Raw genomic sequence first — 12,533 nt, 5'->3', positions numbered from 1 at the left:
GAAGACTGAAAAATACACTTTGCTATGGACCAAGTGATACATTTACCCATTTGCTGAAAATACACTCCATTTAGACAACACATTTGCCATACATTCACCCAGTTAGAAAAACAAATATTCCCTGGCATATGCCAATATTTGGTCTTCCATTTGCCACAGAGCTTACTCTGTTTATATGGATTATGGGGAGTGTTTCTCCAGAATTGCCTGTGACATAATTGCCCAGATTTGTGTTCACACCTAATATTGCTGCCACAGAAAACTCCAGGGAGAAATCGCAGTGCCAAACCTTCCCCAGTTAAGGAGTGAGGAAGAAGTTGAGAGTATTATCCCTGTTCTGGGATCCTGTTCCTTCTGGGGGGTCATTTTTTTTTTTTTTTTCTTTATTATTAATTTCTCTTTATTTATTATTTCAATTTATCATAACAATATCCAGATGTATTTTAAACAACCGTACACTTCATAAAAACACAAGTAAAAAAACATAATACAATAAGGTTTGCTATCTAACATGTCCAGTTTCTTATCTCCCTAACCCTCCCTTCCTTCCCCCTCCCCCCTATCCCACCTCTATACCAGTTAAACATCACACAGTCTCCATACTGTCACTATTTCGGGACTCAGCTATTAATAGGTATTAACCTCTTTCTACTCCTATCCTCGTGCAGTAGTATTAATCCATTGGGTGCTCCATTCCCTTCCACCAAGGGGCCCATATTTTCTCAAACCCTTTGAGGTTTCCCCTACGTATATATACCGTTCTTTCCTTCCACACCAGCTCATTGATAACTTGGGTCCAATCACTCAATAGGGGTGCTTCCGTCGCCTGCCACCTTTGCGCTATCAACTTCCGCGCTTGAAACAAACATTGTGTAACTACAGTTGTTATATTCCACCCTTCCCCCCGGTTTCTCCTATAACCCAGTATACATGTACCTGGATCTAGGTCCAGCTTTGTCCCAAATATTCTGTTTATAGTTTCAACTATTTCCTCCCAGTACCGGAATAGCTTTGGACACCTCCACACCATGTGTATGAGGTCTCCAAAGCCACCACATCTAGGACAATTAGCATCTGTCCTCTTACCGAACCTAAACAGCTTTTTGGGGGTAAAATAGGCTCGGTGTATCAACATTAAATGCGATATTTTTTGTGATGGGGAAATTGAGGTTAGTGGCCCAAGCTCCAATACTCTCTTCCACTGTTCATCAGACATTACACCTATGTCTTCCTCCCATTTCTCCTTTTGTTTAACCAGGTCGGTTTCCCCATTAGGATTTTTACATAATGATTCATACATGGCCGAGATAAACCCCCTGGACTTATCCATCGAGTTTATCTTCTGTGCTAGTGATGTCCTGTCCAGTACAGGTGTCTGGGAGCCAAATTGTGCTTCCAGGGCATGCCTGATTTGTAAATATCGGAAAAATGTCTGTTGGGGTATGCTATATTCCTCTTTTAAGTCCATAAATGACTTCAGAGTTCCATCCTCATATAGTTGACCCAGTCTTGTTATCCCTTTCCTCTCCCATACATTAATTTTTCCTACTGACAATACCTCCTGCAAGTTCTTATTATCCCATAGGGGCGTGTATTCTGACCATTCCCTGCATCCTGTCCGTTTTTTTACCGTTATCCATATTTTCCGCATCATTACTATTGTAGGGACCTTATACTTAAAGGAATTCGCCTCTAAAGCATCAGTCAGGGTTTCATGCGGGGTTTCTATCAACCTCCCCCCCCTATTTAAATTACCCACCTCTTTCTGATCGCTATCCACCATGTGTTGTAGCTGTGCTGCTAGGTAGTAGTTCCTAGGGCTGGGCACCGCCGCTCCCCCTCTATCTGTTGGTAACTGCAACGCCTGCAGCCGAATTCTCGCCTTTCCCTTTTTCCAAATTAACTCCCGGAAGAGAGTTTCAATTTTTCTAAACCACTTCTTACATATCCAAACTGGTGCGTTATGCAGTATGTATAACAATTGTGGCAGCCATATCATCTTGATTAGACTGCATCGGCCTGCCGCTGACAGGGGAAGCCGACTCCAGGCGTCGCAGTTCTTCTTAAATTTGCTCAACAACGGACCCACATTCCTATCCACATATTGGCTAACATCTGATGTTAAATATATGCCTAGATATTTCAATGCCACTACTACCTCCATTTGTGGAATCCCTGATGCGGTCACATCCCTCAGGCCATCAACCTGGAGCAGTTCTGATTTCCCCCAGTTTATTAATAACCCCGTAAAGCCTCCAAACTTTTCTACCACTTTGATTACTTTCTCAAGCGATTGCCCAGTATCTCCCAAAAAGAGGAGAACATCGTCCGCATATAGGGCGATCCTCTCCTCTCTACCTCCCCCCCTTTGAAACCCAGTTATCTCAGGATGTGACCTGACGGCTATTGCCAGCGGCTCCATCGCCAGCGCAAAGAGCAACGGGGAGAGTGGACATCCCTGTCTCGTGCCTCTGCTCATTTCAAGTTTTCCGGACTGATTCCCATTAATCCTTATTTTTGCGCTAGGTGCTCCATACATCATTTTAATCCACCCTATAAATATGGGTCCAAATCCACACCCTTCCAGGATGCGCCATAGGTACCTCCACTCTAAACTATCAAAAGCCTTAGCCATGTCTAAGGACAAAATGGCCCTTGAACCTCCTCTCTCCGCTGGGGTTTGTATATTCAAGAATGCCCTTCTTATGTTCATACTAGTTGATCTACCCTTTATAAATCCCGTCTGATCCGGGTGTATAAGCCTATTAATTACTTTATTCAGTCTATTAGAGAGCACTTTGGCTAATATTTTGATATCAGAGCATAAAAGCGATATTGGCCTATATGACGCTACATCCCGGGGATCCTTCCCTTCTTTAGGAATCACGATAATAATCGCCTCCATCATAGATGCAGGTAATCTCCCCGCCAATTTTGCCCCTTCCAACGTTCTGAGCAACTCCGGAAGTAAGATCTCGCTGTACTTCTTGTATACCTCCACTGGGAGCCCATCTGGTCCTGGGGATTTTTGGGAGGCCATACCGGCCACTGCCTGGCGTAGTTCACCTAAAGTTATAGGGGCCTCTAAATCCTCTCTCTCTTCTTGGGTAAGGGTTGGGGGCATCGCTTTCTCCAGGAAGGCTAACATATCTTCTTCCTTCCTTTGATCCCGTGTTCTATATAAATCCTCATAATAGGCCCTAAAGATCTCAACTATCTCCTTCCCATTGGTGGTAACTGTCCCATCCATGGACTTAATCATTGAGATGGAGGAGGGGGGGGAGTTGGCTTTCACAAGGCGAGCCAACATTCTCCCTACCCCCTCTCCATCTCCAAAGCTACACTGTTTCTGAAAGATGCGTTTATTTTCTTCTCTTTTTATAATCACAGATTTATACCCTTGTTGTTTATTTAACCATATTACCTGTTTCTCAGGTGTTGGATCCTTAACATAGTTAACCTCTGCCTCTATTACTTCTTTCCTGATTCTTTCCTCCCAGCTTCTAGATTTTTGTTTGATTTTAACCACCTGTTGAATCAGTATTCCTCTAACAAATGCTTTTAATGCATCCCAGGTTATATCAATTGGGGCTGTTTTTTTGTTAAACATTATAAATTCTTTTAATTTCTTTAAAACTTCTTCTACATCTTTCATTAACTCGAGCCAAAATGGACTAATTCTCCAACTCCCCATCCTCTCTTCCCTCCTACCAGTACTCAATGCTATTATCAAAGGCGAGTGGTCCGATATCCCTCTGGGCATATACTCGATCTTCCTCACATTTTGTAGTGCTTCTTCATTCCCTAATACCAAGTCTATCCTGGAGAGTGTTGAGTACGAGCTCGAACAGCAAGAGTATTGCTTAGTGTTCGCGTTCCTCACCCTCCACAAATCCATTAATCCAATCTCCTTCAAGAATTGGCTTAGTCTCGTTATCCCTACCCCCTGAGACCTAATTGGGAATCTGTCTATCCGACAATCAAGCACTTCATTGAAGTCTCCCATTATTATGACTGGTACATCCTCCTTGTCTACCAAAAAATTTGTGAGCTTGTACACCACCTCCATTTTAAACGGGGGCGGTATATAAACCCCGGCCAGAACATACAATCTATCCTCCAAGGTGCAATACAGAAAAACGTAGCGACCCAATTCATCAATACTAGCCTGCCTGCAGGAGAATCTCACCCCAGCTCCTATCATCACACTCACTCCCCTCGAGTAGGAAGTGTGAGTAGAGTGGTACTGAGCCTGATACCTCCTGTTTTTAAGTTGCGATGTTGTTATCTTAGTTAAATGTGTCTCCTGCAGGCAGGCTAGTCCGATCCCATATCTCTCCAGCATGGAGAGGACTACCGCTCTTTTAACTGGACTACCCAGGCCTCTAACATTCCAAGAGGCTATATTAAGTATTTTATCCTGCATCACTCAGTGTAAGAACAGTAACAAAATTATTGAAAAACAACCAAAGTGCGAACACATAAATTATCGGGGAGAAGCCCCTGTAGTGTTTCATTCCCCTTGTACTAATTCTACTCTCACTTAAAGTGAAGATTCTTACAAATTTCCTTCCTCTTTTATAATAAATCCCGTGATTTCCCTTTTGAATTGATATCTGTGTGCAAACTATATTAACTTCAACATTAACACTGTTGTGGTTTTCCAGACTTTTTTGATCCTTTCCCCCCCCCCCCTCTCCCCCCCCCTCCCCCCTCTCCCCCCTCTCCCTCCGCCCGACCACCCCCCCCCCATCCTCCACCTACCTAGGTGTTCCCCTAGGGGATTACACGTGACCTTTAAACATTCATCTCTTCTATCCCTCTCCTCCTCCAACTTCCTATTCTCATACCACTTTTCCCTCATACAGAAGTGAATAAAAGTGAAAGCGAAAACATCAAAGAAAAAGAATAAATGATTATCCTCTTCCCCTTTCACCCTGTCCATCCTAGATTCAAACCCCAATTAAACCCTCCACCCCCCCGACTCTCCCCCCCCCGTGCGTTATTATCTCAAACCCCCACCACCCCCCAACTTATTTGCACTCTACAATAATCCCTTATTTGCTTCCAGCCATGAAATTACTTCCGCTGGAGAATCAAACAACTGGGTACCACCAAGCGCTGTTATTCTCAACCGTGCAGGATATAAAAGTGCATACGTAATCTTATGAGTCCGTAAAGTACGTTTGACTTCCAAAAATTCGGCTCTTCGCCTCTGCAATTCCAGTGAGTAATCTGGGTACAGAGAGATCCTTGCTCCATTATATGTGATGTTGCCCATCTCTCTCGCCTTGCGCATCAGAGTCACCTTGTCATTGTAATTAAAGAATTTCAGGATCATAGGTCTAGGGCGCCCCCCGGGGGGAGGAGCTTTAAAGGGGACTCGGTGGGCCCGTTCTATAGAGAAAAAAGATGAAAAACTCTCTCTTCCAAATAGTTCACTAAACCAGGATTCTAAGAACTTTATCTGTTCGGAGCCTTCACATCTCTCGGGTAGCCCCAGCAGCCTGATGTTATCCCTCCGAAGCCTATTTTCTATTTCATCCATACCGGTGTTATGATTATGCAGTTGCTTTCGCATGTTTTTGACCTCTTCTCTCAGTGGGTGTAAGTCATCTTCCATTTGACTTACCCTTGTCTCCAATTCTTCCATTCTTTCCCCTGTTCTCTGTATATCCTGCCTAATCAATGACAGTTCCTCCTGCATGTTTTTAAATTGCCCACAAAGTTCTCCCAGCGAGGTTTTACACACATTGACAGCTTGCAGAACGTCCCTTAGTGTGGGGTCCTCCTCAGTCATAGGGCTACTCCCGGTGCCAGCATCACTTTCACTCTGAGCCACCCCCTGGCGCCTACTTGCGCTCTTTTGACCTGATACCACGACCATAGTTGGGCCTGTGTGTCCTTGGCTCTTCCTGTCCACCGCCCCCCCCTGGTGAGATTTTACTTGCAGTGACTGCATCTGTTGCAGTGTCTGTGTCAGCTGTTCCCCCTTCCCCGGGGACTGACCTGGGGTGCGGGCATACCGTTCTAACTTAGTTGCAGCAGCCTGTGCTGCCTGGGCAGTCTTTTCCTTAGAGGAGCGAAGCTGTTGAGCCCCCCCATTTTCCTGTGCTGCCTGCTCCTCTCCTCGCCGTCTTGACATCTTACTAGGAGTCTCTATATGTATAAACAGGCGGTATCAGCAGGTCAAGCTTATATTTAGAGCTTATAGCCGAGGAGTAGGGATGATGAAAAAGAGGGGGGGGGAGGCCTCCTACCCTGGGTGTACCAAGTATGTATAGTCAAGTCAGCTTTCCATCGTCCTCCCAAGAAAAAGAAGGCACCAGTCTCTTACTTTGCAGGGGGGGGGGGGAGGAGGAGGGGAAACAAAAAAAAAAGGGGTCACTAGTGTTCCTGAGGCCACTATTGTATGAGGGGGCAACCAAGGTTTTCAAATACATATATAAATAGTCCTGTATATGGCATGCTCGAGAAATAATTACAGCATCAGTCCTTAGCTTATACAGGGGGGAAATTTTTCGAATCACAGTAATCAGTCCTTTATCTCTCCACTTTACTGTTCTTCTACCCCCCACAGCTATTTCTCATACCTCATGCCTCATGCCTCGTGTCTCGATGCCGTCCCTAGAGGGTCTCAGGTGCCAGGTTTCACACAAGCACTTTCCCTGAAGATGTGTCTCCTCTCCCCAGCCTCTCTCCGCCCTCTCCGCGGGTGCTGTTCGGGACCATACAGCTCTGTCTTCCTGTTCGTTCACCCCGGGACCCGTCCGTCTCTCACTGCTTCCGGGTACCTCGACGGGGCTCAGCGGGGCTCGGCAGTGGTCGGCAGTATTCGGCAATGCTCGGCCGTTTCCGGAAGTTTCCGTCGTTCCTCGGCTCCTCGGCCCTTCCCGACGTCCTCCAGCTTTCACCCAGCAAGCTTACTTCGGCTAGTGCAACGCCAACGCACGGGGTAGGAGTCTACCGGAGAGCCGCTCACATCACAAGCCTCTCCACTCTCACCTCTCCAAGCACTCCTCCCTCTCACACCCTCTCACATCCGGCCACTCCCCGTCTCTTTGTGCTACATTTCTAAGCATCCTGCTAGGGGGGGTCATTTTTTAGTGTCTCTGTGACCTGAAATGTATTAGTTAAATACAGTGCCTTGCGAAAGTATTCACCCCCCTTGAACTTTTCAACCTTTTGCCACATTTCAGGCTTCAAACATAAAGATATAAAATTTAAATTTTTTGTGAAGAATCACCAACAAGTGGGACACAATTGTGAAGTGGAACGAAATCTATTGGATATTTTAAACTTTTTTTAGCAAATAAAAAACTGAAAAGTGGTGCGTGCAAAATTATTCGGCCGCTTTACTTTCAGTGCAGCAAACTCACTCCAGAAGTTCAGCGAGGATCTCTGAATGATCCAATGTTGTCCTAAATGACTGATGGTGATAAATAGAATCCACCTGTGTGTAATCAAGTCTCTGTATAAATGCACCTGCTCTGTGATAGTCTCAGGGTTCTGTTGAAAGAGCATCATGAAGACCAAGGAACACACCAGGCAGGTCCGTAATACTGTTGTGGAGAAGTTTAAAGCCGGATTTGGATACAAAAAGATTTCCCAAGCTTTAAACATCCCAAGGAGCACTGTGCAAGCGATCATTTTGAAATGGAAGGAGTATCAGACCACTGCAAATCTAACAAGACCTGGCCGTCCCTCTAAACTTTCAGCTCAGACAAGGAGAAGACTGATCAGAGATGCAGCCAAGAGGCCCATGATCACTCTGGATGAACTGCAGAGAACTACAGCTGAGGTGGGAGAGTCTGTCCATAGGACAACAATCAGTCGTAAACTGCACAAATCTGGCAAGAAGAAAGCCATTTCTCAAAGATATCCATAAAAAGTCTTGTCTAAAGTTTGCCACAAGCCACCTGGGAGACACACCAAACATGTGGAAGAAGGTGCTCTGGTCAGATGAAACCAAAATCAAACTTTTTGCCCACAATGCAAAACGATATGTTTGGCGTAAAAGCAACACAGCTCATCACCCTCAACACACCATCCCCACTGTCAAACATGGTGGTGGCAGCATCATGGTTTGGGCCTGCTTTTCTTCAGCAGGGACAGGGAAGATGGTTAAAATTGAGGGGAAGATGGATGCAGCCAAATACAGGACCATTCTGGATGAAAACCTGTTGGAGTCTGCAAAAGACCTGAAACTGGGATGGAGATTTATCTTCCAACAAGACAATGATCCCAAACATACAGCAAAATCTACAAAGGAATGGTTCACAAATAAACGTATCCAGGTGTTAGAATGGCCAAGTCAAAGTCCAGACCTGAATCCAATCGAGAATCTGTGGAAAGAGCTGAAAACTGCTGTTCACAAAAGCTCTCCATCCAACCTCACTGAGCTCGAGCTGTTTTGCAAGGAAGAATGGGCAAGAATTTCAGTCTCTCGATGTACAAAACTGATAGGCCGCGTACACACGCGGGGACTGTTCGCCCAACTTTGTCCGCTGAACAGTGTTTCGGCAAACAGTCCGCTCGTGTGTGGGCTTTCAGCGGACAGTTTCAGCGAACAGTCCGCTGAACAAGGTTTTTCGGAAATTCCGAAAAACTGTCCGCTGAAACCTTGTTTCAGCGAACAGTCCCCTCGTGTGTAGGCTTGTTCGTCAAACTAAGTTCCGCGCATGCTCAGAAAGGATTTACACGCCGAAAGTTATAATGCAGTGTATAGGACGTCGTATTTTTCGTCCCGTCGTACGTGCCGTTCACGTCATCGCGCACGGTTTCAGCAAACTGTTCGTCCGTCGTGTGTGGCCATGTCCGTCCATGCTAATTTTGAGCGGACTGTTTGCCGAAACTGTTTGACGGACAAAGTTGGGCGAACAGTCCCCGCGTGTGTACGCGGCCATAGAGACATACCCCAAGCGACTTGCAGCTGTAATCGCAGCAAAAGGTGGCTCTACAAAGTATTAACGCAAGGGGGCCGAATAATTTTGCACGCCCCACTTTTCATTTTTTTATTAGTTAAAAAAGTTTCAAAAATCCAATAGATTTCGTTCCACTTCACAATTGTGTCCCACTTGTTGGTGATTCTTCACAAAAAAAAAAAAAATGTTATATCTTTATGTTTGAAGCCTGAAATGTGGCAAAAGGTTGAAAAGTTCAAGGGGGCCGAATACTTTCGCAAGGCACTGTACATTTCTAATTGCATGTGTCTGCGATTAACTTTTTGACACCCATACACACAGTGAAATGGTTAGGGGTCCAAGTTCATCAGTAAGGAGGCAACCACTTACTTACCCTCATAGGACAGATAGGTGGCACCTTCTTGTCAGCAACCTCTCCTGGGCAATTGGATTGTCAACAGACCCATCAGCACTGGTGCTTTTATGGGGATGATCCCTTTAATAGAGAAACCTCTCTTTCTCAAGATATAAATGCCATATGGGTTAATAGCAACAGAAACCTTCATACTCACTTTGCCCTTGCTCTGAGCAAACTTGGCTTAACACCTGGCTAACTGGGCTGGAACTGCCTAAGACGAGTCATGCCGTATTTTCCCACTTAAAGTAAAATAAAAACATTTCAACTAGGGATGCACCGAAATTTCGGCCGCCAAAACATATCGGCCGAAAATGGCCCTTTCGGCAAAAAGCCGAAAGAGAATTTCCGCCGATACTGGTGCCGAAAATGGGGCGGGGCTTGGCCCCGCCCCCGGTGCCGCCCATCACTGGGGGGGTGTCCTTCTATCTTTAGCTCTCCTGCTCCCCTCCCTCCTCACCTATGCTGCAGTCAGCCTGTGGGGTCTCGCTCTAAAGTCCCCCTCTCCACAGCGGTGGCTGCATATGTCTCCTCAGCCGATGTGTAAATCGGCTGTGCAGGAGCTGGGCACGATGTTCACTGTGAAAGTGAAACCAAAGCAGAGGCGTCTAGCAGTGTGTGCTGTGCTCTCTGCCTCCCCCTAGAGTGCAGTACCCAGCATGGAGATTAATGAAGAGCTGCAGCTGCCAATTTTAAAAAAAGACTGTCTATATATGTTTGTATGCCTGTGTGTTGTGTGTGTTGTATGTATGTGTGTTATATGTGTATGTATGTATGTATGTATGTATATAATATGTATATGTATGTGCATGTTTATGTATGTACATGTTTATATGTATGTATGTATGTTTATATGTATGTATGTTGTGTGTGCATGTTTATATGTATGCATGTTGTGTGTGCATGTTTATATGTATGTATGTATGTTGTGTGTGCATGTTTATATGTATGTATGTATGTATGTTGTGTGTGCATGTTTATATGTATGTGTGTTGTGTGTGCATGTTTATATGTATGTGTGTTAAGTGTGTATGTGCGCATGTATGTGTTATATGTGTGTTGTATGTTTTATATGTGTGTGTGTGTGTGTGTGTGCACGCGTTTTTATATGTGTATGTTTATATGCACTGGTGAGGCACAGGCAGGCTACATGGCGGGCACTGGTAGGCTGCTGGCACAGTGAGGCTGCATTGATCTCCTGTAGCATGTCCGCAATCTCTGACCAGCTCCTGTACCATGCCTGCAGTCTCTGACCAGCTCCTGTACCATGTCTGCAGTCTCTGACCATCTCCTGTACCATGTCTGCAGTCTCTGACCAGCTCCTGTACCATGTCTGCAGTCTCTGACCAGCTCCTGTACCATGTCTGCAGTCTCTGACCAGCTCCTGTACCATGTCTGCAGTCTCTGACCATCTCCTGTACCATGCCTGCAGTCTCTGACCAGCTCCTGTACCATGCCTGCAGTCTCTGACCAGCTCCTGTATCATGCCTGCAGTCTCTGACCAGCTCCTGTACCATGTCTGCAGTCTGACCATCTCCTGTACCATGTCTGCAGTCTCTGACCATCTCCTGTACCATGCCTGCAGTCTCTGACCATCTCCTGTACCATGCCTGCAGTCTCTGACCATCTCCTGTACCATGCCTGCAGCCTCTGACCATCTCCTGTACCATGCCTGCAGTCTCTGACCAGCTCCTGTACCATGCCCGCAGTCTCTGACCATCTCCTGTAATATGTCCTCAGTCTCTGACCATCTGATGTATGAAAATATTTTTTAAAAACAGTCATTTTCGGTATCGGTGCTGTTTCGGTATCGGTTTCGGTTTTCGGCCTAGTGTATTTTTCATTTTCGGTATCGGTTTCGGCACCAAAAAACCCATTCGGTGCACCCCTAATTTCAACAGTTGTTCCTCTATTGCTGAAACTGTCAAAAACAAATGACAGCACCACGGAGAGCAACAGGAGGCAAATTCACATGCTGAATTAAAATCAGTTTACTGTAAATGTGACATCTGTTAGTATAAAACTCTTCCTGTGTGCACTGACATGACATACAGAGACACTTACACCAGTTCCAGTGCGATTCCTCCGTTCCCCACTATAACCACCCGTTTAGCCTTGGCCAGGCGACACTGGAAAGTCTGAAATCCAGGAAGGAGAGAACGACAAAGTTGTTATATTTCCCCACCAAAGTGACACATTATTAGAATTATACATTTTTATAGCTTTGACATATTCTGCAGTGTTATTTAGAGAACACTGAGCCAGTCACATCAGTCTCTGCACCAGAAGAGTTTACATTTCAACGTCCCAATACAGTGACCTGCTACTATTATCATACATTTATAGACCTGTCCTATGTATTTTAGCACTGTGTGTTTATATATACACATACATAAGCTATGGCTAGTCTATAAAGCAGAACAGAATGTGCACTGCCTGTCCATGCCACCAAGGGGCAGCAGCTTTACATATACAACTTTAGCTAAACATCATTGAAAAAAAAATAAAAAAAATCTCTGAACCAAAAAAATAAACCTCTCCCCCAACTCACTAATTAATTCCAAGTGTGAGCTCTACAGCCCCCTACACCCCCCCCCCCCCCCCCACTCAACGTTTCAAACAAAAATTCTCAATATAGATGGGCCTTCGGGAACTTAATGCTGTATACATTAAAACTTTATCAGATATCAATGAAGAAAATCTCCCCTGCATCTTTTGTTTGCTCAGCTAAGAATCATGCTATTTACAATAAGGCACAGTCTAATTGTTCAGATAATGGACTTTTCTAACAGTGTAGAGTTCTGTGTTTTATTTATGTTATAACTCCTGGTTTGTGGTTAATAAGTTTGTTCACTGGGGGCTCTCATATATTACCCCATTACACAGCCAATTGCACAGCTTCACTCAGCGGCCACATACCTTAGCACTGTCTGTGTCACGTATCCCCAGCACATAGGGGTTCCCATCGTTGATGAGCTTGGGCCTGGCTCCAGCACACAGACACAGCCTGTCATAGGTGTAATGTCTTCCATCCTCTGTAATCACTTGCTGGAAACAGTTTATATACATCAGAAAATTGAACATTGGGGACAATAAAGGGTCCTTGTGATCAGATAGTAGATACAGCAAGGAGACACATATAGGTAATGCAAGGGCCTCGTATACTGTGCACAGTTATCCAAGAGCCTGACATTCTGGGAGCTTCAACACTCGGT

The 12,533-nt window shown here is 45.2% G+C and overlaps 1 protein-coding gene across 1 annotated transcript in view; it reads right to left on the bottom strand.

Moving 5' to 3' along the window:
- Positions 1–12,533, bottom strand: part of PYROXD1 (pyridine nucleotide-disulphide oxidoreductase domain 1) — a 34,375-nt gene that overhangs the window by 13,224 nt on the left and 8,618 nt on the right. Inside the window, exons 4-5 of the mRNA XM_077468683.1 lie at positions 12,238–12,366; positions 11,383–11,456 (exon numbers count right to left, since the gene is read on the bottom strand). Coding sequence (XP_077324809.1) covers positions 11,383–11,456; positions 12,238–12,366 — 203 coding nt within the window. The remainder of the gene's footprint in view (positions 1–11,382; positions 11,457–12,237; positions 12,367–12,533) is intronic.

Source organism: Lithobates pipiens, unplaced genomic scaffold, assembly GCF_037356315.1.
Source record: "Lithobates pipiens isolate NorthernLeopardFrog02 unplaced genomic scaffold, aLitPip1_a1.2 Scaffold_8, whole genome shotgun sequence".
In the NCBI taxonomy this organism is placed as follows: Eukaryota; Metazoa; Chordata; class Amphibia; order Anura; family Ranidae; genus Lithobates; species Lithobates pipiens.
Note: the sequence above shows the minus strand (reverse complement) of the source record. Positions and strands in the feature narration are given on the sequence as shown.